Below are 23,696 nucleotides of genomic sequence, written 5' to 3'. Positions count from 1 at the left end.
TGTGTGAAAGAAATGGCTACATAGTCATCACAGTTTGGGATGCTTCAGTATTATTTCTGTCATTATTAGAGGGAAGTGGATCTATGTTAATCATTCACACTGTGGTCAGGTTTGTATCTCTAAAACAAACACCTAGGATAGGGAGGTGCTTTAAGCCACCAGTTCTTCTGACTGGGAGCCTAAGCCTCACACCCTGTGGCAAGGCTCCTGGGCTGACTTAGGCCACGGATAGAATGTGTGTTTTTCTGCACGTGTGTGCTCTCCCCTGGACCTTATGGAGCTACCACAGCTTCAGTACTGAGAGTTCCTGACTCTAATGACCAAATCCAGTCACTTCTTGGAGGCCCCCACTCAAAACCAATAGTCACACTGACTTTCTATTCTCAATCTCATGATCATAAGACTTTGGGTCCTGAATCCCTGGTGGCCCTCAGAGTAAGTAGGGGGCAACCACATTCAAATCAAAGCAAAGCAGCACAGTTTTTCCTCAGGAGGGTGTTGGCCTTGATATTGAGTAGGCAGTGCTAAAAGGATAACATGGCCAAGCTTGGTGGCAGAAGTCTTTATTCTCAGTGCTCCAGATACAGAGGCAAACAGTCCTCTGTGACATTAGCCAGTCAGTGGAGTCTACATAATAAAACACAGTTTCAAAAAAAAAAATCATTGATTTAGGCCAAAAAGAAGACTGCACACCAAAGGGGAGGAAGAAAAGAGAGAGAAAAGGAACAGGAAAATGACATTGGAGCTTTTCAGAAAAAAATGCCTCCATTATGCCCATTATTCTTTTGGCCCTTTAAGGGGCAAGCCACGCCCACTCACTGAGACCCCTGACCTCTCTCTGCCATCTTGGATCACACACTCTGCTCTCCTCTTGGGTTGCGCAAATCTCCCCGTTTCCCTTTTTCTCTCTCTCTTTTCTCTGTCTCTGTCTCTCTCTCTCTCTCTCTCTTCCCCTTCATTACCCCCTGAATAAATATTTCAATCTCACTCTACATGTCCATGTCTCCTGTCTCCTGCCCGCCTGCCATGTGTCTCCAGATGCTCGGATCGCAAGCTGCTCTTCTCTCTCCAGGAAGCACATCTATCTGTGTCTCAGCCAGTCTCTCTCTCTCTCTGGGACTGGCTGCTCTGTGAGCTCGCCGCCTGCTCACATGGCCCCCATAGTCATCTCTGCCTTGGGACTAGAATCCACTGCCTGCTTACAGCTGCCTCCTGGGGCACGCCAGGCAGCTTACCTGCCTCCACCTGCTCACTCTCCCAGACCGCTCGGGAACCACTCGGGATATTTTTTAAAAATATAAAAATGACTTTTGCCACAATCTAGACAGTATTGCAAATTTAGGATGCAGCCTTCTTGATAGTCAATTTTTTATTTATGTAAAGGGGTAGCAGGTCCTTCTCGAGCTTGACAAGGTTGGTTGATCCTTACATAATAAGCTAAAAACAACTAAAGCTTAAAGGAGCGAAAGGCTGAGCTGGAGTGTGGATGAGGCTGTAGGGGAGTTCCATTCCCGACACTCGTTTCTGTTTGCACTGTCTGCCAAGCTTGTTCCATGAGGACTTTCTGCTCTCAACTCGGTTTGGAAAATCCTAACCAGAGATGAGCTAATTCAAATGCAAAGGGGCTCTCAAGTTAAATTAAAATTTCATTAATCACAACAGTGTCGCATCTTTTGACAAGAGATGATACTAACACGCCTCAGATGACATTGTTCCGTTAAACTGTACATAAGTTTGGTGAATTCCTCCTCAGACACACAAAAACTAGTTGGAAACCGCAGGAAGACAGGGACTACAGCCATTAACTATTTTTTTTTTAAATAAACATCCTGTTGTTCAATGTGTTCATCCATAGATTTTTAGATAATGCTCATTTAGCATTGTAAGGATCATTTTTAATATCAAAATTGAAAATATGTGATGCATATGTAAAGCACTGTGGCCTCTGTTAGCTAGCCTGGTGTGCTGGCATTCTGAGGATGCCTGTCATAGCCTTGCAGATAAAGAAATTAGCATATGAAAATGCCTGGGAAGTAGAGGGAGTCCAGACTCAGGTCAGCACTTGAACTAAACTGACAATTGCCAACACTTTGGAGTACTGTTCCCTTTACCTAGAAAGAATCTCCAGAGAAAACCAACTCCAGTTTCCCTGAGAGAAACCCCAGCACAAAATCAGAGGCAGAATGACTTGCCTGTAGGTACAAATTTGAAGACATTTATGGATATTTCTCTTCAGTCCGTCATTTTAATTAAAATAACTTTAGCCACTTTAAAGACGTATGTCTGCTCTTGCTTCAGGTTCAGACATTGGTGTTTTTAAGAGATATTCTCGCTTTTGGGAATTGTAAAGGCGCCTCCATACCCAAAGTTTAAGAATAAATTACTTTGGCAGTTTTTCTATTATATTTTTCTATATAAAGAAACAGACATTATCTGATAGACAACTTCAAACGCTTATTTTATGGTTTTCCTTTTGTAGAAATTTTAAACTATAACTATCTCTCAATATCCTCAAGGGACTGTCTGCAGAAACTAAAGTCTATATATTCAGGTACATTATGCTAATAGCAAAGTATTAGCATATTGGCTCTGCATTTTCTAATGTATACTTTAAGTCAACTCTATATATCATACTAATACAATATAAAGGATGTGGAAATAGTGGCTTCATTATTTAGGAAGTAAGGACAATGGAAAAAGTCTTACAGGTGTAATATTTTACATTTGAGCCCTTGTGGTATGTGATTGGTTGCGTCTGTCGCCTGAAAATACAAAGATGGACTACCAGCAGCATCCGCACCGCTGAAGAAGCAGCCAGTAATCTGAAGCTTGAAAGGTGAAATGTCCTGGAAGGTTCATAGTTTGAACACTCCCATTGGTGGCAGTTTTGGGAGGCTCTGTCGAGCAGTGGTTCTCAACCTTCCTAATGCTGCAACCCTTTACTACAGTTCTCATAAAATTATTTCCAATGCTACTTCATAATTGTAATTTTGCTACTGTATGAATCTGTGTTTTCTGATGTTTTCAGGCAAAAAAACTGTGAAAGGGGTTGTGATCCCCAGGGTGAGAACCACCGCTGCAGTACTTTTTAGTGCACGGAGTCTTGCACTTTTTAGTGCACGGAGTCTTGCTGAAGGAAGTGACTCACAGGGTGGTGGGGAAGGCCTTGAGCTTTTGCAGCATTCCTGTGACTCTGCTCTGTGCTCTGCTTCCTGGCCAATGACCAAATACTGCTGTGGGACAATGGCCTTTTATCCTAAATGCTGATTGCCCGGTAGCCAGGTAGGAAGTAGAGGCAGGGCAACGAGAATTCTGGGAAGAGGGAAGTTTAATTCTGCAGTCGTGACCCAGCTGGAGAGAAGGCAAGATAGCAAGATGTGACTGCCTTGCCGATAAAGGTACCAAGCCACGTGGCTAACACAGACAAGAATTATAGACTAATAAAAGTTATAAGATTTAATAAGAAACCTGAGAAACTAGGCCAATCAGTTTATAATTAATGTAGTCCTCTGTGTGTTTCTTTGGGACTTAATGACTGCAGGACCGGACAGGACAGAAAACCTCAGTCAACAAGATACCTCTAGCCCTATCTCCTGCAACCACAGCCTCAAGCAAGGTCTTCCCTGCCATGGCTGATTGTAACTCCAAAGTATGAGCCAAGATAAAATGTTCCCTCTTATGTTGCTGACCACTAGGTATTTGATTGCACCTACAACAATGTCATTAGTATAAGTCATCTCTTGGTGGTTGGTGAATCACTGCACCAAGCTGAGCAGACAATGTATACAGACATCTCCAGAGTGGAACTCTCAGAGAGCTGCATTCATGCTCCAGCTCAGCCATTTCCTTCTTCAAGATATAGTTGCTTTTAGCCACATGCAAGCATCACTGCAACCTTGTCAAACCCAAATAACTCTAATGGTGAAGGCTTCAGGCAGAGTATCTTACACATGAGATTATTGTGGTACCTTTACTGCTGCTACTGCTGCTGGCATAATTATACAGGATGCGGGCACAGCTACTACACAGACTACATTGTGCATGATCACACACAAGCCAGACTAATGACACGAAAGTTGGAGAGACAACCTGGATAGAGAAATCTGGAAGGAAAGTTCTTAGAATTAATGGCCAAGGATTCAGGGCTTCATCAGAGGTAGTTTCATATTCTTAGGTAAACTGTCCGTAACATTTGGGATAGAAGGAAGCACACTGTGCTAAAGCTCTCAGTTCTCCCAGAGACCGTCTCATCTCATTTCAGTAGGACAGAGCCTGGCTTTGACTTGCCACAATCCTTGGTCCCAAATGGGCCTCTGAACAGATTTTAAAATTGTGCTAAGTATCCAGTGTTGAGGTTGGAAGCCTTGGGGCTGAAGGATTCTACCAAAGTCCTCACTGGCAGCTTCGCTTCAAGATTTATTGCAACAGCCTACCCAAGGCTGTGACTACATCCTTCTCCCTCCCTTCTTCCATTCCATCTCCGTTCTTCCCTCCCTTTCTCTCTCCATCCTTTCCTTCCTCTCTCTACACTTATTAATAGTTTTTCCATATGATTATTTGTTGTTTGGGGGCCCTTGAACTCTAAGACTGTGATATACAATAAAAACAACTCCCAAGCCCCACAGAGCCCTGCTACCAAGCTTATGCCAAGGAGGTCCATCTAACTGAAAGGTATTGCTGAAAGCACTGCTTAATTAAACTGATCCATTGCAGCAAGTACAGGTTTATTTCATGAATATTAAAAGACTGACTCGGTGAATGAGTTTATGATATGAATCTAGAGCTGGCAAAATTATATAAACCCAGGTCCCCAGTGAAGACATAATAAATAGGACTTATTTCTTGGAGAATGAACTGGTGCCTCTCTCAGAGGATTTAGAGTTCTCAGCAATGTAGTTAGCATCTATGGCCTATTAAAAGCTGTTATTTTCCCCTAATTTGTGCCATTTAGAACTGATTTTCATTTAACTTTCCCACGGCTCATTTCTCTCCTGCAGAACATTTTCATATGACTCCCTGATAAGGTCCATGTGGTAGCAGATTTCCTTATAAAGCTATAATAATAAAATCCGCACCGACCAAACAGCAACACACAGCAGTCAGAGCAAAAAGATGGCAGGGACCTAAGGAGTTCATCTTTATTCTTGAAATTCCTGTTGCATTCTTGCCTAATGTGGGTGGTTTTTAACCTCCCAGGGCGGTGGAGTGGGTGAATCCTAGCCTAATGAATAAGGACTTTATGGGACAGAGCTCATGGCTCTCCATCACAACAGATCTTCAGGAAAAGGCGGTTTTCTTCTTTGTGTTGCATTATATTGTCCTTAGTAAAATACTCCTGCTACCATAGAATGGGCTGCACTGGGAGAATTAACTGAAAGGAGTTTTGCAAACTTTTTGGGTACCTTCAAAAATATGCTTTGTTTTTTTTAAGACTCATTCAGATTCCCCTTCACCCATATTTTATGAAATAAGGCCCTCCAAAACATAGCCTTTTCCTGCCAAAGACTGACAAGTCTCTCTCAGTCTCTCTCTCTTTCTCTTTCTCTCTCCGGCAAATACATATGTAAAGAGCATAAATTGTGGGTGTTTTTTTAGTATACTCTTTCAGTGTTGTTTAAGGTCCAAATTATATAGATTGTTAATAGAGCCACAGTGAAAAAATATTAAGATGCTGAGCAAACAAGAGATAATCATAGACAGGGTAAAGCTGATGACATTTTTGTGTTTCCTCCCCAGCCATGTACACTGTGGCAGTAACTGCCACACTAGGCTGGAGTTTGTGGACATTGACAGTACAGGCTATAGAGACAGAGATGTTAAATTTGCTTGGGCTTTGAGGGGAGGACAGGCATCCACCAATGAAAATGTATAACATGAACAGAATTAAAATAGGGACCATGATCCGGGAATATAGCTCACCAATATAATACCTGCTCAATCTAGTCAAAACTATGGGTTTATTCTTCAGCACTAAAACCTTTTTGTAAAAAAAAATGGAATGTACATATGGAGAAGGGAAAACGACAAGTAATGCCACAAGACTGGGGAATGTCTTTGAAGAGTTGCTGGGTTTTATACCCTTAACAGAGAAGATGGCTCATCATCTTCCTCCACAGACTTCTCTGCACCTTACAGTAGTCCGTCACTGCGGGTAGCATCTCAGACCACCAGAGAATAAGGAATAAAGACAGCCAACCGATGCATGCTGAGGCGGGTGTATGCATCCGAGCAGTTTTTCATTTTCCTTCTGATCTTGGGGCTTACATGGGTGGGAGCATGGTATAGAAATGTAAGCTCTTCTCAGTATTGACAGCTTAAGAAAACTGGGTGTGTTACCCAAGGGATTTCCCACCCATTTTCTACTCAGCTTAGCTTTTAAAATTAATTTTCATCTATTTCTTAGTTGCCTGTAGGAATGCCTTGTACCTTCTTGTGTTTCATATTAAAAGGCTTATGAAAATACATATTAACATGCATTAAGGGATATAGACAGATAACACATAAATTCAAAGAAAGCCTCATCCTTCTGGTGTGCCTGTGTCAGATAAATCCTTGGTTGTTAGTTGAGTATCTGTCTGATAAAAGAATCTTGCCTTTTTGTTTTTGGAGATTTTCCTCTTTCCTCTGCTGTCCTATGAGAATGGGAACAAACTTTTCTCAGTTGTAAGTAGTTGCCTCCTTATTCTACTGCAGGAAGTCTTCCGACCCTGCCACTCCATTTTTGTCAGTATCCATAGCACGAAGGGATTTTGTTTTTTATTACTTAATTCCTCCCCTTCCTCACATCCGTTTCCCCTTCTGTCTTTCTTTCTCCTTTGATTTTGCCCATCCATATTCTTCACCCTGAGTTCTCCTTTTCCTTGTGCTGGGGCTAAATAGAATTCCATGGTTAAAAATAGTTCCTGACATTGTGATTCAGAAGAACTAGGGTCTCCAATCACTTTCTCACATGTGATTTCAGTGAGCATGCTGGCAGAGCTCCGATCTTTCTCTGATTGTCCCATTACACTGCGCTTCTCCTTGCATTCAGTGGAAACTTACAGGCTGTGTTTCTACTTGGATGTCTCCGCCCAATCTTCACCTACAATTTTATGGAATTAGAAAGGAGGTCAGGGGAGGATACTTATATTTAACTCTTGTTTAAAAGGGAAAGTTTAATTACATCTTTGGTAAGAGAGTGCATCCCTCCTTTTCACTCTGCCTCCTCCAGAGTCATCTCTGGGAGTCAGAGGGTTTCCTTTTCCCTCTGCCTCTAAGAGAAGCCTGTATCTTTAATGAAAAGCAAGGAATGTTCAGTCCACCCTCAAAGAGCCCTCAGTCACCTGGAATATACTGCAATACATTCAGAAAAGATTTACCATAGCAAATGCACAGGAAAGAGCAGAAGAGTTCAATGTCCTCATTGCTTTACGTTTAATCATGAAATTATAAATATCCTTAGTAAGAATGTCAAATGAGTAACTGGTTGACAGTATCTATCTCGTATAGTGTGTGTGTGCACGTGGACATGCACATGAGCAAGCACATCCATTTTAGTTATGCTCTGAAATCATGCTACAGATAACTACATTCCTATGAAGCCACGATGCTCAGGAGGCTGAACGATTGCCTGTTAGCATTGATCATTTGGAGGAAAAAAAAAAAGAAAAGAATCTTCTAGTGTAAATAATACCACTTCTCTTATGCATTCTAAAACCTCCATACTCAGGAATAGATTTGCCTTACGTGTATTCATTTCAACTGACATGTGAAAGTACATATGGGGATGCAACACAGGATATAATTGAAAGCTGGCATCTCATAGGCATGTACAAGTTCTTAGAGGAAGAGGAATGATAATGGAATGCCTGCTCCTGGCGCGGGAATGGCCGTCCTTTGTTCTTGTTTGTGAAGGCATACCATCCAACTTCAGTTGACTTCCTTGTGTGCTTCTTCGGGCAGTTCACGAGATTCAGAGAAGTCAGATATGTCTTCCTTTGGGGGTGGAATTTGGGTAATGGGCCACAATGTCATTCCTTGGGTTATATTCAGCAGGCATTACTAAAGGATTTTCTGTGACTTGGATGGTTCCACATGATTTTTTTTTCCTTTCTTTCCTGCTCTTGACAGGTTCATGAGGCAGTCCCATGTTACAGTGAGTGCAATCAATATTCCTGGGTTGCAGAACACTGGTCTCCGTGCAAAATCAACAATGAGCTGAGATCACCCCGCTGTGGAAGAGGAACACAATCTAGAAGAATCAGGTGTGTGACGATGAGGAGAGAGAGCATTTGTGCCTTTCATAAAAACACCGGTGTTGCTATCTAGGTACCTGATGATATCCATTCTGTGTCCTCTGACTGTGTGCAACTTCAAGAATCCATGGAAGCAAGTATATTCTCTACCTTGTGAGCATGGGAGGGCCTCTGCAGCCCACCATCCACAGTCTTTACTATTTCCTAATTATACTGGGGACAGTCCACTGCAAGGAACAGATCAGTGCCCGTCCATTAGCTCCCAGCCATCACTGCTAACAAATCAAGAGGTTCCCACTGCTTTGCCATGGCTTATTTCAGTGCTGTGTTTAGCATATGTGGTGGCTTTTCGTCTATTTGAGGATGCCATTGCATCACACTGAAAAGGTTAACTTAAACCTTCCATAATTAGCCCCAAACACTAAAATTCAATAAAAGTCTATGGATAATATTTACACATTGTACTATTAAAACATATCTATAAAATAGTTATAAATTCTGGATCATGCTGAAGAAGATTGTCAAAGGATTTTGATATAAAGCACTGGAAACAAAAAACATCTTTTACCAGAGTTTGCCAAGGTAGTACATTTAAAAATAACTTGTAACCAAAGAGCAGCCGCCTTCACAACAAAGCGTAATAGCACAAAGATGTTACCATTTGGGCAAGCAAAAGCGAAAGTATTGATACACAACTGTGTGTAAAATAAGAAGAAAGACTAGTTCCATCAGTTACCCACCTGAATAGCACAGGGTATTAAATTTTCAGATGTAGCAAACCTCACTACAAAAAAAAAAGAAATAGACTACACTGGAGTCAGCTGTCTGTTAAGGTTACCATTAGCTGGAAGCCTATTGCTAAGGCATATCTTACTTACTTGTGCTGTGACCTTGGAAAAGATTCATCATTCAGTAATTCACCCAATAGTTGTCACTTAGCAGTTATAGTTTCAAAATGTCAGAAAAGCATGGCAAAAACAACAGCCAATGGTAGAATTATAAAGGCGTTTCTCAGGATTCCAGGCAAAAGCTAGCAGAGAACTCACTTCCCTTTCCTTGGGTTCACTGCTACTTTGCTCCACAATCTGTTTGGCTCAGGTTCTAGCAGTCTTTGGGATTTAACCATTGTTTTGTCAGAACCTCTGTCTTGTATCATACTCTCTCATGGTTGTGAAAAGTGACTGACCAAACAGGTTTATAATGTAAGCTGACACATCATCTTGCGCTTCCTTCCTGTTCAGGTCTCTTTGCAATTTTAAAAGGAAATCTCAGGGAAGATAGAAAGCATCAAGAGAATCAATTGTTACTGACAGAACTGTTTGATACTGATGGAGGAAAACACAGGCAACTAAACTCCTTGCAGCTTAGCTCATACATATGCTGCCTGAAACAGTAAAAATAAATGCATAAAAAATGCAACTAACAGATGTTCCTAGGTGGTATACTAATTTTACCCCTCCACAAATCCATCTGTCAAAGTACTAACCCCTAGTATTCACACTGCAGTGGAGATAAATGAGATTGTGTACTTAGAGGAAAAGGAGGCAGTGTATTTGCCCCAGTCCAATATGAATGGTGTCTACATGAGCAGAGGAGATTGGGAAGCTGAGCATGGTGGTATATTTGGGAGACAAAGGAAGGAGGAACAGAAGTTTGCGGCCATGCTGGGTTACATAATGCCCTCTCTATAATGCAAAATAAGGCATTGAGAGAGAAAGAAGGACACAGATACATGCAGAGGAAAGACCATAGACACAGGAGGAAAGAAAGCAACTTGCTAACAGTTTGCTCTCAGATGTCTAGATTTTACAATGAGGAGGAAATACATCTGTATGGCCTGTGCGACCTTCTCGTGATGTTTTTCTGCTTGATATGGTGGCCCTAACTGACCAGTACATGCTTATGGTTAATGTCACATGCAAAATGTGAACCAAATCTTCCAGGCACCTTGAACTAAAAACTATTATTGATCTTAATAAGACATGGTTACAATGAATGAAACAGATTATCTCTTCCCTTTCTTACAACCTCAGTGCTAGAAAAGTAACTGCTTTACTTTTCATACATGACTGTGATAACTCTAAGTTCAAGTCGTGTGTTTGATTATTTGCTTTCTGTGTCCCAGCCTTGGTTATGGGTATAGGAAATAAAATAGTGAACAAGGAATATCTGTTTCCTCAAGGAAAAAGAAAACTGACAAAAATAAACATAAAATGGGATGACTTCTCTTTGAAATGCCAATAATAAAACTGAAGTGGGTTTGTAGCTGTAGAGGTCCTGTTTTAGAGAGCTTGCTCAACAAAGTGAAGTTTGGAACCTAAATAAAATGAGAGAGCTGCCTGGGTGTGAAAGAGAATCCCCAGGGAAAGCAGCTTGTGACAGGGGCTTCCTGTCTTGATGGGAGGATAACCAGATGTCCCATTCATTGACTGGCACTGACGTGACTCCATGTTGCATTCTTAAGTAAGGCAAAGTCATAACATTATTCTAACCGGAGCATGAAAGCCATGAAGCTATCATAAAGGTTTCAGGTAGTGGGGAGGTCGCATTTATTCTTGTCTAAAAGAACCTACCTAAAGGTAGTCCAGAGAGGTTCTGAAGTGGACAGAAGTATGGAAGCAAAGCCCTATGCTCACTTACCAAAATTAAATCAAGACCAGACAAGCAAATTAAACAAACCTATAACTGCTGAAGAAATAGAAACAGTCATCAAAAGTCTCCCAACCAAGAAAAACCCCCAGGATCAGATGGTTTCAGCTCAGAATTCTACAAGATTTTCAAAAAAGAGCTAATACCAATACTCTTCAAATTATTCCACACAATAGAAATAGAAGAAACATTGCCACACTCTTTTTATGGGACTCCAAATACCCTGATACACAAACAACAGAAAGACATTACTAAGAAAGAGAATTACAGACCAATCTCACTCATGAACATTGATGCAAAAACACTAAATAAAATCCTGGCAAATTGAATCCAAGAACATATTAAAACCATCATCCACCACGATCAAGTTGGCTTCATCCCAGAGATGCAGGGATGGTTCAATATGCGAAAATCTGTCAATGTAATCCACCATATAAACAAACTGAAAAATAAAAACCACATCATCATCTCATTAGATGCTGAAAAATCTTTCAACAAAAATACAACATCTCTTTGTGATAAAGGTCATGGAGAGAGCAGGGATACAAGGAACATACCTAAACAAAATAAAGGCAATATACAGCAAAACAACAGCCATCATCAAACTAAATGGAGAGAAACTCCCAGCGATTCCCCTGAAATCAGGAACAAGACAAGGTTGTCCACTCTTTCCTTGTCTATTCAATATAGTTCTTGAGGTTCTAGTTAGAACAACAAGACAACAAAAAGAGATCAAGAGAATACAAATTGGAAAAGAAGAAGACAAACTATCACTATTTGCTGATGGTATGATAGTTTAGATAAGCCATCCCAAAAATTCTACAAAGGAAATTCTATGACTTATAAACACTTTCAGTAATATAGCAGGATACAAGATTAACAAAAAAAATCAGAAACCCTACTGTACACAGATGATAAAAGGTCTGGGAAAGAAATCAGAGAAACAACACCCCTTACAATAGCCACAAATAGTGTAAAATATCTCAGAGTGTCTCTAATCAAACAAGTGGAAGACTGGCATGACAAGACTTTAAATCTTTAATGAAAGAAATTGAAAAAGACACCAGAAAGTGGAAAGATCTCCCATGCTCTTGAGTAGGCAGAATTTACATAGTAAAAATGAAAATCTTACCAAAAGATTCAATGCAATGTCCATCAAAATCCCAGCAAAATTCTTCACAGACCTCAAAAGAACAGTACTCAACTTCATATGAAATAAAAAAAAACAAACAGGATAGCCAAAACAATCCTGTACAATAAAAGAACTTCTGGAGGCATCACAATCCCTGACTTCAAACTCTATCACAGTACTACAGTACTGAAAACAGCCTGGTATTGGCAAAGAACAGACAGGAGGATTGATTGAACTGAATAGAAGAACTGGATATTAATCCACACTCCTCGAACACCTGATTTTTGACAAAAAAGCAAAAAAATATAAAATGGAAAAAAAGAAAGCATATTTAACAAATGGTGCTAGCATAACTGGATATCAACATGTGGAAGAATAAAAATAGACCCTTATCTATCACCAGGCACAAAACTCAAGTCCAATTAGATCAAAGACCTCAACATAAAGCCAGCCACACTGAACCTTATAGAAGAGAAAGTGGGAAGGACACTTGAATGCACTGGCACAGAGGAAACTGAGAGAAACAATTAATAAATGGGATCTCTTGAAACTGAAAAGCTTCTGTAAAGCAAAGGACACGGTCAACAAGACAAAATGTCAGCCTACAGAATGGGAAAAGATCTTCATTAACCCCATATCAGACAGAGGTCTGATCTCCAAAGTATACAAAGAACTCAAGAAATTGGTCATCAAATAATGGCGAATCCATCCCATACCAGTTAGGTTTTAAAGGGGTATTTATTTGGGGGGGGGGTAAAATTTACATACACATAATCTGTCAGGAAAGGAGCCTAGTCGCTGGAGCAGGAACCGGAACCAAGAGGCCAAGCCAAGGCTTGCCACTCTTCTTTTAAAGAGAAATATACCACGCCCCAGTGGGCTGGTATTTCAGCGGCTATTGGCTGACAGAGCGGAAGGCACTCCCGCAGCACAGTGGGCTCTTACTTCAGTGGCTATTGGCTGATGGAGTTGAAGGTACTCCCACAGCACCTCCCCCTTTTGTTTAAGTAAGTGAGTTCTAAGCCTACTACAAAATTATGTACAGTAAGTACAAACCTACAAAATTATATACAATAAGCACAAATATCCTATTCTAACTAGCTAAAGTCTTGTATAATAAATAACTTGGCCAAGTCATGAGAGGAAAGTAGCTACATTTATTTAGTCTTCAACCCCATAGAAGATCTGAGAAGGGAAATAATGTTACCTGAGTAATCAGGAAATGCAGTCAAAGAACTTCCAAAACATGCAACAAATCACAGAGACAACTGGCTACCTGGGCAATCACCAAAGACCTGTTTGCAGCGTAGAAGCAACCAACTTTGACTAAGGCCTAGAATAACTGACAGATTAGTTTTAACAGGCAAGAGATTTTTCAAAACCATCTTACCCTGTCTTGGCAAGATTTAACAGTTCTGTTTATCCCTTTCTGGATTTTATCCATTTCCGGATTTTAACAGGCAAGAGATTTTTCAAAACTGTCTTACCTTGTCTTGGTAAGATTTGACAGTTCTGCTTATCCATTTCCGGATATCGTGTATTTGTCAGTAGTTGAGGTATGGGCAGTTCCTTGCCCAGAGGCCGGTTTTGTCAAGAAGACAAGCTTCAAGTGGAGTGTCTTTGGTGCTCAACAATTTCTCAGGAATAGGTCGGTGTTGCCAGGAGTGATTGTGTCTCACTACACAGAACTCTAAGATTAAATTAAATGCCATTTTCTACAGCTCTTCAAAGAGGTTGAAGACTATTTATACAGAATATAATCTCTATGTATGTAAAGAACCTGATTAGTCTAACCATAAAAATGGCAGACATAAATGACTATTGATCTACAATTCTTAACATGTATCTAACTTTAAGAGAATAAACAACTGTGCAATAAATGAGGACAATGACCTCCAAATGTAAACAATAAATATCAATACATAAACAATATATAGGTATCTTAATCAGAGATAGAAATGTACACTGCAATATGGTATACATATATCAATACAATATATATATCAATACATAAAAAATGTTTTAAACAGGTAGAAGCATACATACATACAATATTCAATATAATTTAACTTTGTATCCATATACAAAACTCTATGCCGATGTAATTATCTATAAACAATATCTCACAAATACCATTATTATCTATCCAATTTTCCCTTTTTTTAAAAAAAAAAAGAGGGGGAAGTGGTGCGGGAGAATTGTCTGTATTCTGTCAATCCTGTTTTAAATAAACGCTGTTTGGCCAAGCAGGAGGTGTAGGTGGGAAACCCAGACAGGAAGTAGAAATAATGCAAGGAAAGCAGGAGGAATTCTGGGGAGGAGGAAGTTGATTCCTCCCTCTCCTTCCCAGATCACCGAAGCAGCAGGATGTGAGCTGCCCCACTGAAAAAGGTACTGAGCCTCATGGCTAACATAGATCAGAAAAATGGGTTAATCAGGGTGTGAGATTTAGCCAGTAAGAAGCCTGACCTAATGGGCCAATCAGCTTTATAATTTATAGAGATCTTTGTGTGATTTTTCTCTGGGACTAAATAGCTGGGGGGCCGGGCAGGACATAAACACAAACAAGCAGGCCCGGCCTCTTCATGTTACAATCAAAATAACACATAATCCAATAAAAAACATGGAGTACAGCCCTAAACAGAGAACTCTCAAAAGAAGAATCTAAAATGCCTAAAAGACACTTAAGGAAATGTTCAACATCCTTAGTCATCAGAGAAATGCAAATCAAAACAACTCTGAGATTCCATCTTACACCTGTAAGAATGGCCAAGATCAAAAACTCTAATGACAACTTATGCTGGAGAGGTTGTGGGTTAAAGGGAAAACTTCTGCATTGCTGGTGGAAATGCACGCTGGTACAGCACCTTTAAATGTCAGTGTGGCTGTTTCTTAGAAAATGAGGAAACAACCTTCCTCAAGACCCAGTAATACCACTTTTGGGCAAATATCCAAAGGATGCTCAATCATCCACAAGGACATGTATTCAACTATGTTCATAGCAGCATTGTTTTTCATAGTCAGAACATGGAAACAACCTAAATGCCCCTCAACTGAAGAATGGATAAGGAAAATGTGGTACATTTACACAATGTAGAACTACATAGCATAAAAAAATAACAATACCTTGAATTTTGCAGGGAAATGGACAGAGCTAGAAAACATCATTTTGAGTGAGGTGAACCAGACACAGAAAGAGAAGTATCACATGTACTTGCTCATAAGTGATTTCTTAAACATAAAGCAAAGATAACCAGCCAATAAATCATAATCCAAGAGAACTTAGATAACAATGAGGACACTTAGAGAGATATACATAGATCTACATGGGAAGTAGAAAAAGACAAGATCTCCTGAGTAAATTGGGAGCATGGGGACCTTGGGGGAAGGTTAAAGGCAGGGAGAGAAACAAGGAGCAGAGCAGAGAAAAATATATAGCTCAATAAAATTCAATAAAAAAAGAAAGAAAAAGAAGGAAGAAAATAGAAAGGAAAAAAGAAAGAAAAGAATTTTAGGAGAGAGAGGCTGTCAATTGAATTTGGTTTAATAAAATTAAAGATGCTGAGAACGTCAACTTTGGAATAAATTTCACTGCTACAAAACATTGTAGATGATGCTTAAATTGCCATAGAATGGGAAAGAAGGAAATATAACGATTATTAACTGGATTGATCCTCAGGAGGAGTGATAGTACCATTTGTTGAGTTGAGAAATGTGAGAATCAGGTTTGACAAGAAAACAAGTTAGCTTTCCAACCCGATAAATTTGAGATATGATATTAGCTTTCCCACTGATCTATTATAGGCTGCATTCAGAGGAGAGATTAAGGTTATAAATTTCACTGCCATTAGCTTGTAAATTCAATATATGCTGATAACGTTTTGAGCCCTGGGTAACTCTAACACTTGTAAGTTAGAAAGATTCAAAGAGAATGGTTCTAAAACTGATACTGAGAAATATCCAAGGGAACAAGAAGAAAGTAAGAAGTCAAGCAGGAGATTTTTTTTTTATTTTTAAAGAAAGATGCAGTAATCAGTTGTCTCCAGTGCCGCTGAGCTGCCTGAGATAAGCAATGACCCCTGAACTTGGTGGTGTGGAGTCGCTCACTGATTCTGATAAGAGGGTGATCTGCAGTCACAATGGGGGCATGACTAAAGGGGTTCAAGGCGGAACAGTTGACAAGAGACAAGGCAGGAAGTGTTGACAGCCAACACAGAAAATGCCTCAAAGCAGTTGTGCAGCTTCTGAGTGAAGTGAGTGATTGCTGATGGGGAGATGGGCAAGAAAGTTGATGGCGTGGGAAATAGAATGGATTACTGCGTTTCATCTGGGAACACCTTCAGTTTCGGTCTTCTTAAGTTTTTACTTGTGGACTGCTCAGAATCGCTAGAAATACTTCTTCTTCGATCATGAATGAAATAGATAATTCTAATAGCCAGTATTCTGGGAGCACAGCAAGAGGATTTTAGTGTGGCAGAGAGAATGGGAGCCCCCCAAAGATGTCTGCATCCAAATTCCTGGGGTGTGATATGTGTTTTATGAAAAAGATAGCTGTCAGGCATGATTAAGGTAAAGACCCTGCAGAGGGACAGCAGTTCCAAACTGTCTTACTGGGCATAGTTTGTTCACCAGAGACTTTGAAATGGTAGAGGAGGAGAGAAAGAAGACATGGCGACAGAAGGAAATGAAGTGTGAGAATTCTGTTTTGTAGGGGGAGAAAGTGCCCCCAGAGGAAAGACAGTGGCCTCTGGAGCCTGAAAAATGAAAGAAACGTCTCTAGTGGAACCCCTGCATCTGCACTCAGGCACTGGGAAACCTATGCTGTATGCCTTCGCTCTTTAGTCATAAAACAATAACTTTCTATTGATTAAACTATTGAGTTAGTGGCGCTATTATTTTTAGTAGGTAGACATCTGATGAAATTCCTGCTAAAGTATAAGGTCCTTCGGAGTGCTGAGAGGTCCTAATCTAAGGGCATTTGAGAACTTCTCTTGATATTAAACCTTCAGTTACTCGAGTAGGGAGGAGAGGTACAATCACCAGATTGTGCATTACACAGGGCATCTGAGGGTCTAGATACCCACTGTACACATTTTCACAACCGCACTAGTGTTTGACCCCATCTTCACCCCAACACCCCATCCCCTACAAATTATAGAATTTTCTTCATATAGAATTTTCTGTGGTAGGTTTCTGTAATATAAATGTAGTTATTTTCATTATTGCCTCTTAAAGGCTTACTATTCAATATGAGCCATCTAATTTGTGGCAAATACTTGGTATCTGGTGCCCAGTAGTTGGAAGATAAGCCTTTCCGCACCCTGTTACTATGAACACAGTTTGTTCCCCGGGGTCTCCAAGAGTAGAGAGGAACGAAGAGGAAGGTGTGACTACAGCACAATGGGATTCTTCTTATCGTCGTCATTAATTATGCTTTGGTAAGCAATCCCTTTATTAATGCTTTTGCGACATATTGGAAGTGAACAGAAAGCATGCCCATGCCCACTGGCTATCGTTAGCTAAGTGAACTAGATGAAGGTCGGTTCATGATATAAGGAAACTCCAGAAAGCAAGCAGAATGCACTTTCTAGCTTCCTCGGGTTGTCCTGTGAAAGACTCTGAAGCCATTCTATGAGCCCTCCTTCTGCTATGGGCTTTTAGTTCAGAAGAAATGGAAACCTAGAGATGACTTTGTGCCAGGCCTCCCCCCATGCAGACATTACTTACTCTTCCTTCTCCCCACCATGCTCTGTCACTCTCCTGAATGCACTTCTTAGATTTTTATTGCTTCACTCTTACAGCTTGTTTCATTTTCCACACCATTTCCTAAAGTTTTTTTCTATTTTAATGGATTAAAAGAAACTCTTTCAGTGAAAGATAGCATAATTGGGGAGGAGGGGGCAGCACAGGGCTTCAGAACATCACTGTTAGAATGCAATGGGTACTTTGGTACCTGACAGGTAGTAGATCAGCAAATGCCTTGTGTCTGGTCTAGCTATCTCTGGCTGGCCTCAAACAGCCCCAAAGTCACAATCTTCACGCCTCAGATCCTAAGTCTTTGGATATTAAGTGTACATCACCATCTGGATATTGTGGCCATTTTTATCTTCACCTTTATTGCTATCACTAGAACAAAACACTCACAAATATAGCAACTGTATCTAATTTTCTTCTGGTTTTGTACCTCAGTAACCAGACCCTTATCCCATAGCAAACCCTCAGAATTCTTTATTAAATAAGGCCGGGCCACACCTGTAATCCTCAGCACTTGAGAGGTAAAGCTGGGGTTGTGAGAAGTTCAAAGTCCACCTGGAAATACATAAGACCTTGACTCAAAAAAAAAATGACTGAATCAGTAAGTGTTGACACTAAATAATTTCTGACATCTAACAAATGAACCTGGCTTATAGTACATGTCTCTTTAGTATTTGGGACAGGGTAAACTAAAAATAAATTCCTGAGACACAGATACAGAAAAATGGCCATACCATGGAAATACAGCTGGGTAAGTTTTCAAAACACTAGTGTACTAATACAAACAAAGCCAAAGTGAAGAACAACATATTTCTAAGACGGTCTATGCCGTTGTTAGTCACTAACCATTCTTCTAAGGGTCACCACTATGATGATTCCACAAATTAGTATTGCTTCACATTAAAAATCTATATGAAGGACTTATCGTAGAGTAGAGAGACTTTGTGTGTGACACAGAGATATGCTGTGCCCTTATGTGCACCAAAAAGTCCATGCGTTCTCACCCTTTATTGGAGTCAATGCAATTTACAATAGGTGCAGCTGTTACATAGTACTGAACAGTTGAACTGTTCTGGCTTGGTTGTGTATGAATACCACCACTGCAAGCATCTCCAGATTGTGGGTTATTTGGTGTGAGATTTCCACATCTCTGTTTGTCTGCCAGGTTATGTGGAGTAGAAACTCTCAACCAGTTTTGTTACACACTTTCCAACCCAGCAGAAGGAGCTGATTTATACACCGCTGACACTTCTGCCATGTCTATGTATTTTACTTAAACCATTTTGGGTACAATGTTGTGATTTAGATACGACTGAATTCTCATCATGTGTACCCAGAACATGATGGCAGACAGCATTATGTGGGCTTTATCTCAAAGTCAATGCTGAGGCTGTGTTGGCCACACAGGTGTAATGTATTTCCTTGGGTTTTTGCACATTATCCTTTGATTGTGAGGGCCACATCCCATAAGACATGCAAAACTCAAATACCTTTTTTAATGACTGACTATTTTCACATTATTTTCTTATCCCCTACAACATGTGGTATAAATATGGAGATGGTTTGTGGACTTTGAGAAAGGTTTACAAGAGCCACAGGAAGTATGAATGTTCTGTCTTAAACCAAGTCATCTATTCAGTATTTGGAGAAGAAAACTTACAAGATTTGTAAAAATTGAAGGAATATGCACTCGGTGCGGACCTTATGTCTATACTCTACATCTTTGGAGAATTGGCGCTAGACAAGACAGCCACTACCTGTGACGTTTCTCAGTTCTTTTACTTGCTGCATTAAGGGTTGAACTCAATAAAAGACCACAGGATGAAGGAGATCAGGCTATTGGTTTGGTTGTCCTCTTTCATCTCCTGGCCCTAATTTACATGTCTCTATCGTTATCTCCACCACTCACAGATGTGTGAATACTGCGGACAGCGAAGGAGGGGCGGTGGACAGGAGGCTGTGCAACCAGGAAGACGCTCCCCCAGAAACCCAGGCCTGTTCCCTTCTCTGTCCCAGCGAGTGTGTCATGTCTGAGTGGGGAACATGGAGCAAATGCCCACAGGTAATTTCCTTTGCTGATGCTCAAATCTTTTACTGTTTCCTTCTCTGTGTCCTCTATAAATGTACAGCATGCGTTTTCAGGGCTCTCCTCTAGTGACATGGGAAAAGAATATTTCCCAAGAATTCACCCATAACTGGAATAAAAAGAAAAACAAATGAAAAATTACAAATGAGAATGAGCAATTTAAAATACCATTGCCTCTTCCAAGGCATTTATGTTGAGAATATGAACAAAGAAAATAACCTGTAATAATCATGCTGTGAATCTACTATGCACCATTTTTAAGGGGTCTTCTTTAGCACCAAATAACTCTCATAATAATGTCTTGGTTCTGTTCCATTTTCATCCAGGAAGTATCAATTTCCTTTTGGAGTTCAACCCCACTGTGCAAGGCCGCTTCTGTGCGTGACTCTGTATTTGCCTTTTGCTGTTTTCCTAAAGATGATGCATTCTTTTTCCTGTGTCACTACTTCTTCCAGGGCTGGAAAATAATTAGGCAAACCATTTGCTTTATTTTTCCTTTTTTTTTTTAGAAAAATGGAAACATAGCAGCAATATGGAAACTACTAAATAGCATAAATGAAACAGTACTTCCATATGGTAAATTTTGATATTTTTAAGCTTGTATTTCTGTTTGGAGACAGAGAAAGAAAAACAAGGATGAGTTCCAAATAATGCAAAGAAAGAATTTGGATGCATCAGATTAAATTTTCCTACTTGTAAGTGTGGAACAATTAGAGAAATCTTGCTGTTACGATGGAAAGTATCTTTGAAATGAGCTTATAACTCCCATTTGCATTTACTAATTATTAATTTATTATTAATTATTGTAACCTCAGTGAGTTCTGATATGCATCGTTTTATCAGCTGAGCGAGTCTGAAGGCAGTGCAGTACTGAGATGGCTCACCAGTAAGACACTCCATTCAGTAGCTCTTCATCTTTTATTTGTACACAATTTAAATATACTGAAAGTTTACATTTTGGGGCACGTATTTGGGGTCAGGGACAGGACTGTTATTTCTAATTACATCAAAAATCTGCCTACTTAAGTTCTACTTGCCGTTCGACTGGGAGTTGGCGCAAAGTTCTCCATTTAACGAGTACTGAGATAACAAGAATTTTCTTTCATCTGAGGAAGCCAGAGCTTTGGTCTTTATACTATTAACTCACTTAATTGTGAGAGAATAAAGACCTAGTTAGGCTGAACATTATTGTTTCTTTAAAATGTAGTGTTTATTTTAACAGCAAAGTGTTTTAACTCTGCATAACTTTTCTATGACAGCATGTGTATTTCCCACATTAAGATGGACATTAACATGGTCTTTATTTTTCTCCATATGGAAGAGTGAGCAGCCTGAGGAAGTTAAAGTAAATGTCGAAGTTGTGACCTTCCCCACTTGTTCTAATTTCCTCACAGAAGATGCCAGTAAGTTCTAGGCATCTGGCTATGAAAAGCTTGCTCTTGGGTCAAAGCATTTGGTGACTGGGCTAAAGTCTTTGTTGCAGGAACAGTTTTGAAGTTTGTCTGGCATGGCAGCCTTCATTTGATTCCTTGGGAAAGCTATTGTTTTAAAGTTTTCCAAGTGTAGTCATTCTGTTTTTCAAGGGTTTAGAAAGTGGAGATGGAGAAAATACTTTAGCCTCCATTCATGCGTCTTAAAGATGATATAGACAATTGACTGCCTGTCAGTGTAAAATGAGAAGGCCGTTCCTACCAACGCTTCTGTAGTGTTACATAATGATAGTAATAATAGCCTCCCAACAGTAGTAATGACTTTGAACAGTCTCATGCGACCCTCACTGGGATGAATGTATGTAACACTCTTTCAGAACAGCAGTGTTAAGAAGTCAGATGCTTGGTGGTGCCCTAACCACTGGGACCGTGCCGTCTCCCATCCACCACGCTAACCTCACAGTAAACAGAAACTGAATGGGAATGGTAATCAGGGCTCACAGTTGATTACTTCCCCATATATTACACAGTTCTATCAACTTGTGAAGTCTTTACATTGAACCCCAGCATCCTCGGAGCTAATCAGGCTGACAAAGGAGAGGAGCATGCAAAGACAGAAAGCCGGATCATTGTGCCTAAAGTTTAATTAACATTTTAAGATACATTTCCTGAGGAAGAGGAAACCATGATTTCATAGTCACCCCCTCCCCGTACCACATGTTGATTTAACAGATCTGTTCACTGTTATCTTATCAAATTCTCTTTTAAGAGTAGTGCAGCATACATTCATGGAACAAATTCCTTATTCTTATTTCTTTTTCCACCCGACTAATATATAAATGACCTTTATGTGTCTTTAAGTATGATGGCAGCATGGCCACTAAACGTCTGGATTATAGGGTCTTGTCAGAGCACAGGACAATGGCAGCTATTGCTGCAGGACATTTAGGATAGACATGGCATGGATAAGATGAGGGTACTTGTAGTATAGCCTTGATAGAAGAAGAGAAATAGAACAGAAGCTTCTAGTTCATCCGTTATATTGATTGCAACATGGGTAGGAAACCGGAGGCCTACCATAGGATATATTTAAATTCTGTAGGAAATATCTCTTCCTCCACACAACTAGACTCCTATTCAGTCTTACAAAAATAAAATAACATAAAATAAATTCTTTTCCAGAAATATGACTTGTTTTATTTAATCCAAGTCTCACAAATAAGGCACTGGACAGTTAATCACGAGGCTACTAACCACCTTGCTCATTGCAAAGCAGTTAGAGGGAAAAAGGAATGTATTAGAAATGGTGGTGGGAGCATTGGGAACATGAGGGAAGAAGAACTGGAGGCTGATCATGGGGGGAAGGAAACAAAAGCAGCCCAACACAGACACTGAAGAAAATGGGACACACAGGTTTTACAATTTCATATGCTTGGGAGACTTGGTTGCCATGATATGAGTATAGCCTGTCTTCTTTATTCCAATTTGTTCACTTTTCTACAATGCTTCAATTTGAAAAAGTTGCTTACTTGATTGTTAGTAGAACTTTCCCCACCAATAGTGTCGACTCTTGAAATGTATTTTAGCATCATGATTTTGCCTATGTTTTTCTTTTTAAAATATTTAAAACTATTTTTATTTTTTGAAATTTAATATAATTACAATATTTTCTCCTTTTCCATTTCTACCCTCCATCCCTTCTCTCTCCCTTTCTCTCTCTCTCTCTCTCTCTCTCTCTCTCTCTCTTGCTTGGGTTTTATTTAGGTAGTCATGTCAGTGAGACTTCTTCTGACATTTATAGGACACTAAATCTTACAGCAAAACTCCTTGTCACTCTGACTCTTGGAAATCTTTCCAGTCATTCTTCCATTCCTATCTGTGAGCCTTGGTACAGGAGTTGTATTGTAGGAGTATCCGCTGGGGCCGGGCACTACACAGTCGCTTGTTCACTGCAGTTTGATCAGTTGTGGTTTCCTGTGATTCTCTCTGTCTGTTGCCATGTGACATGTACTTGATGAGGGAGTAAAGTATTTTATGTCTTAAAAATAAATATATGCCTATTTAAGTTCCTATAGTCAAACAATGCATATGTTTTTACTTAGCCTTTATTTATTACACATTTTCCCCTTTAGCTAATTCATTTTTCTTGTTTCCTCTGATCCTATATGCCTACTGAATATTCTTAAGAGTCCCATATTTTTCAAACTGTTTATAAATGTCTGATTTTTGTTTGTCTTATACATTTGAATTAATACACTGTTCAGGTATAGACATATTTATTTATGCTACCAATCTCTGCAGAAGTTTTAACTATGAGATAATACAGATTTTTCTATTTATGGCTGACAACTCTTGGAAGTTTGCCAAGAAATAGATTAAGAAATAATTATTGATATGAGAAAGCAAAGGTC

At 39.8% G+C, this 23,696-nt stretch overlaps 1 protein-coding gene across 1 annotated transcript in view; it reads left to right on the top strand.

The window, feature by feature from the left end:
• Thsd7b (thrombospondin type 1 domain containing 7B) overlaps positions 1-23,696 on the top strand; it is an 878,050-nt gene that overhangs the window by 778,787 nt on the left and 75,567 nt on the right. The window contains exons 16-17 of the mRNA XM_048430634.3: positions 8,110-8,243; positions 19,681-19,831. Coding sequence (XP_048286591.3) covers positions 8,110-8,243; positions 19,681-19,831 — 285 coding nt within the window. The remainder of the gene's footprint in view (positions 1-8,109; positions 8,244-19,680; positions 19,832-23,696) is intronic.

Source organism: Myodes glareolus, chromosome 5 (genome assembly GCF_982192425.1).
Source record: "Myodes glareolus chromosome 5, mMyoGla1.1, whole genome shotgun sequence".
In the NCBI taxonomy this organism is placed as follows: domain Eukaryota; kingdom Metazoa; phylum Chordata; class Mammalia; order Rodentia; family Cricetidae; genus Myodes; species Myodes glareolus.
Note: the sequence above shows the minus strand (reverse complement) of the source record. Positions and strands in the feature narration are given on the sequence as shown.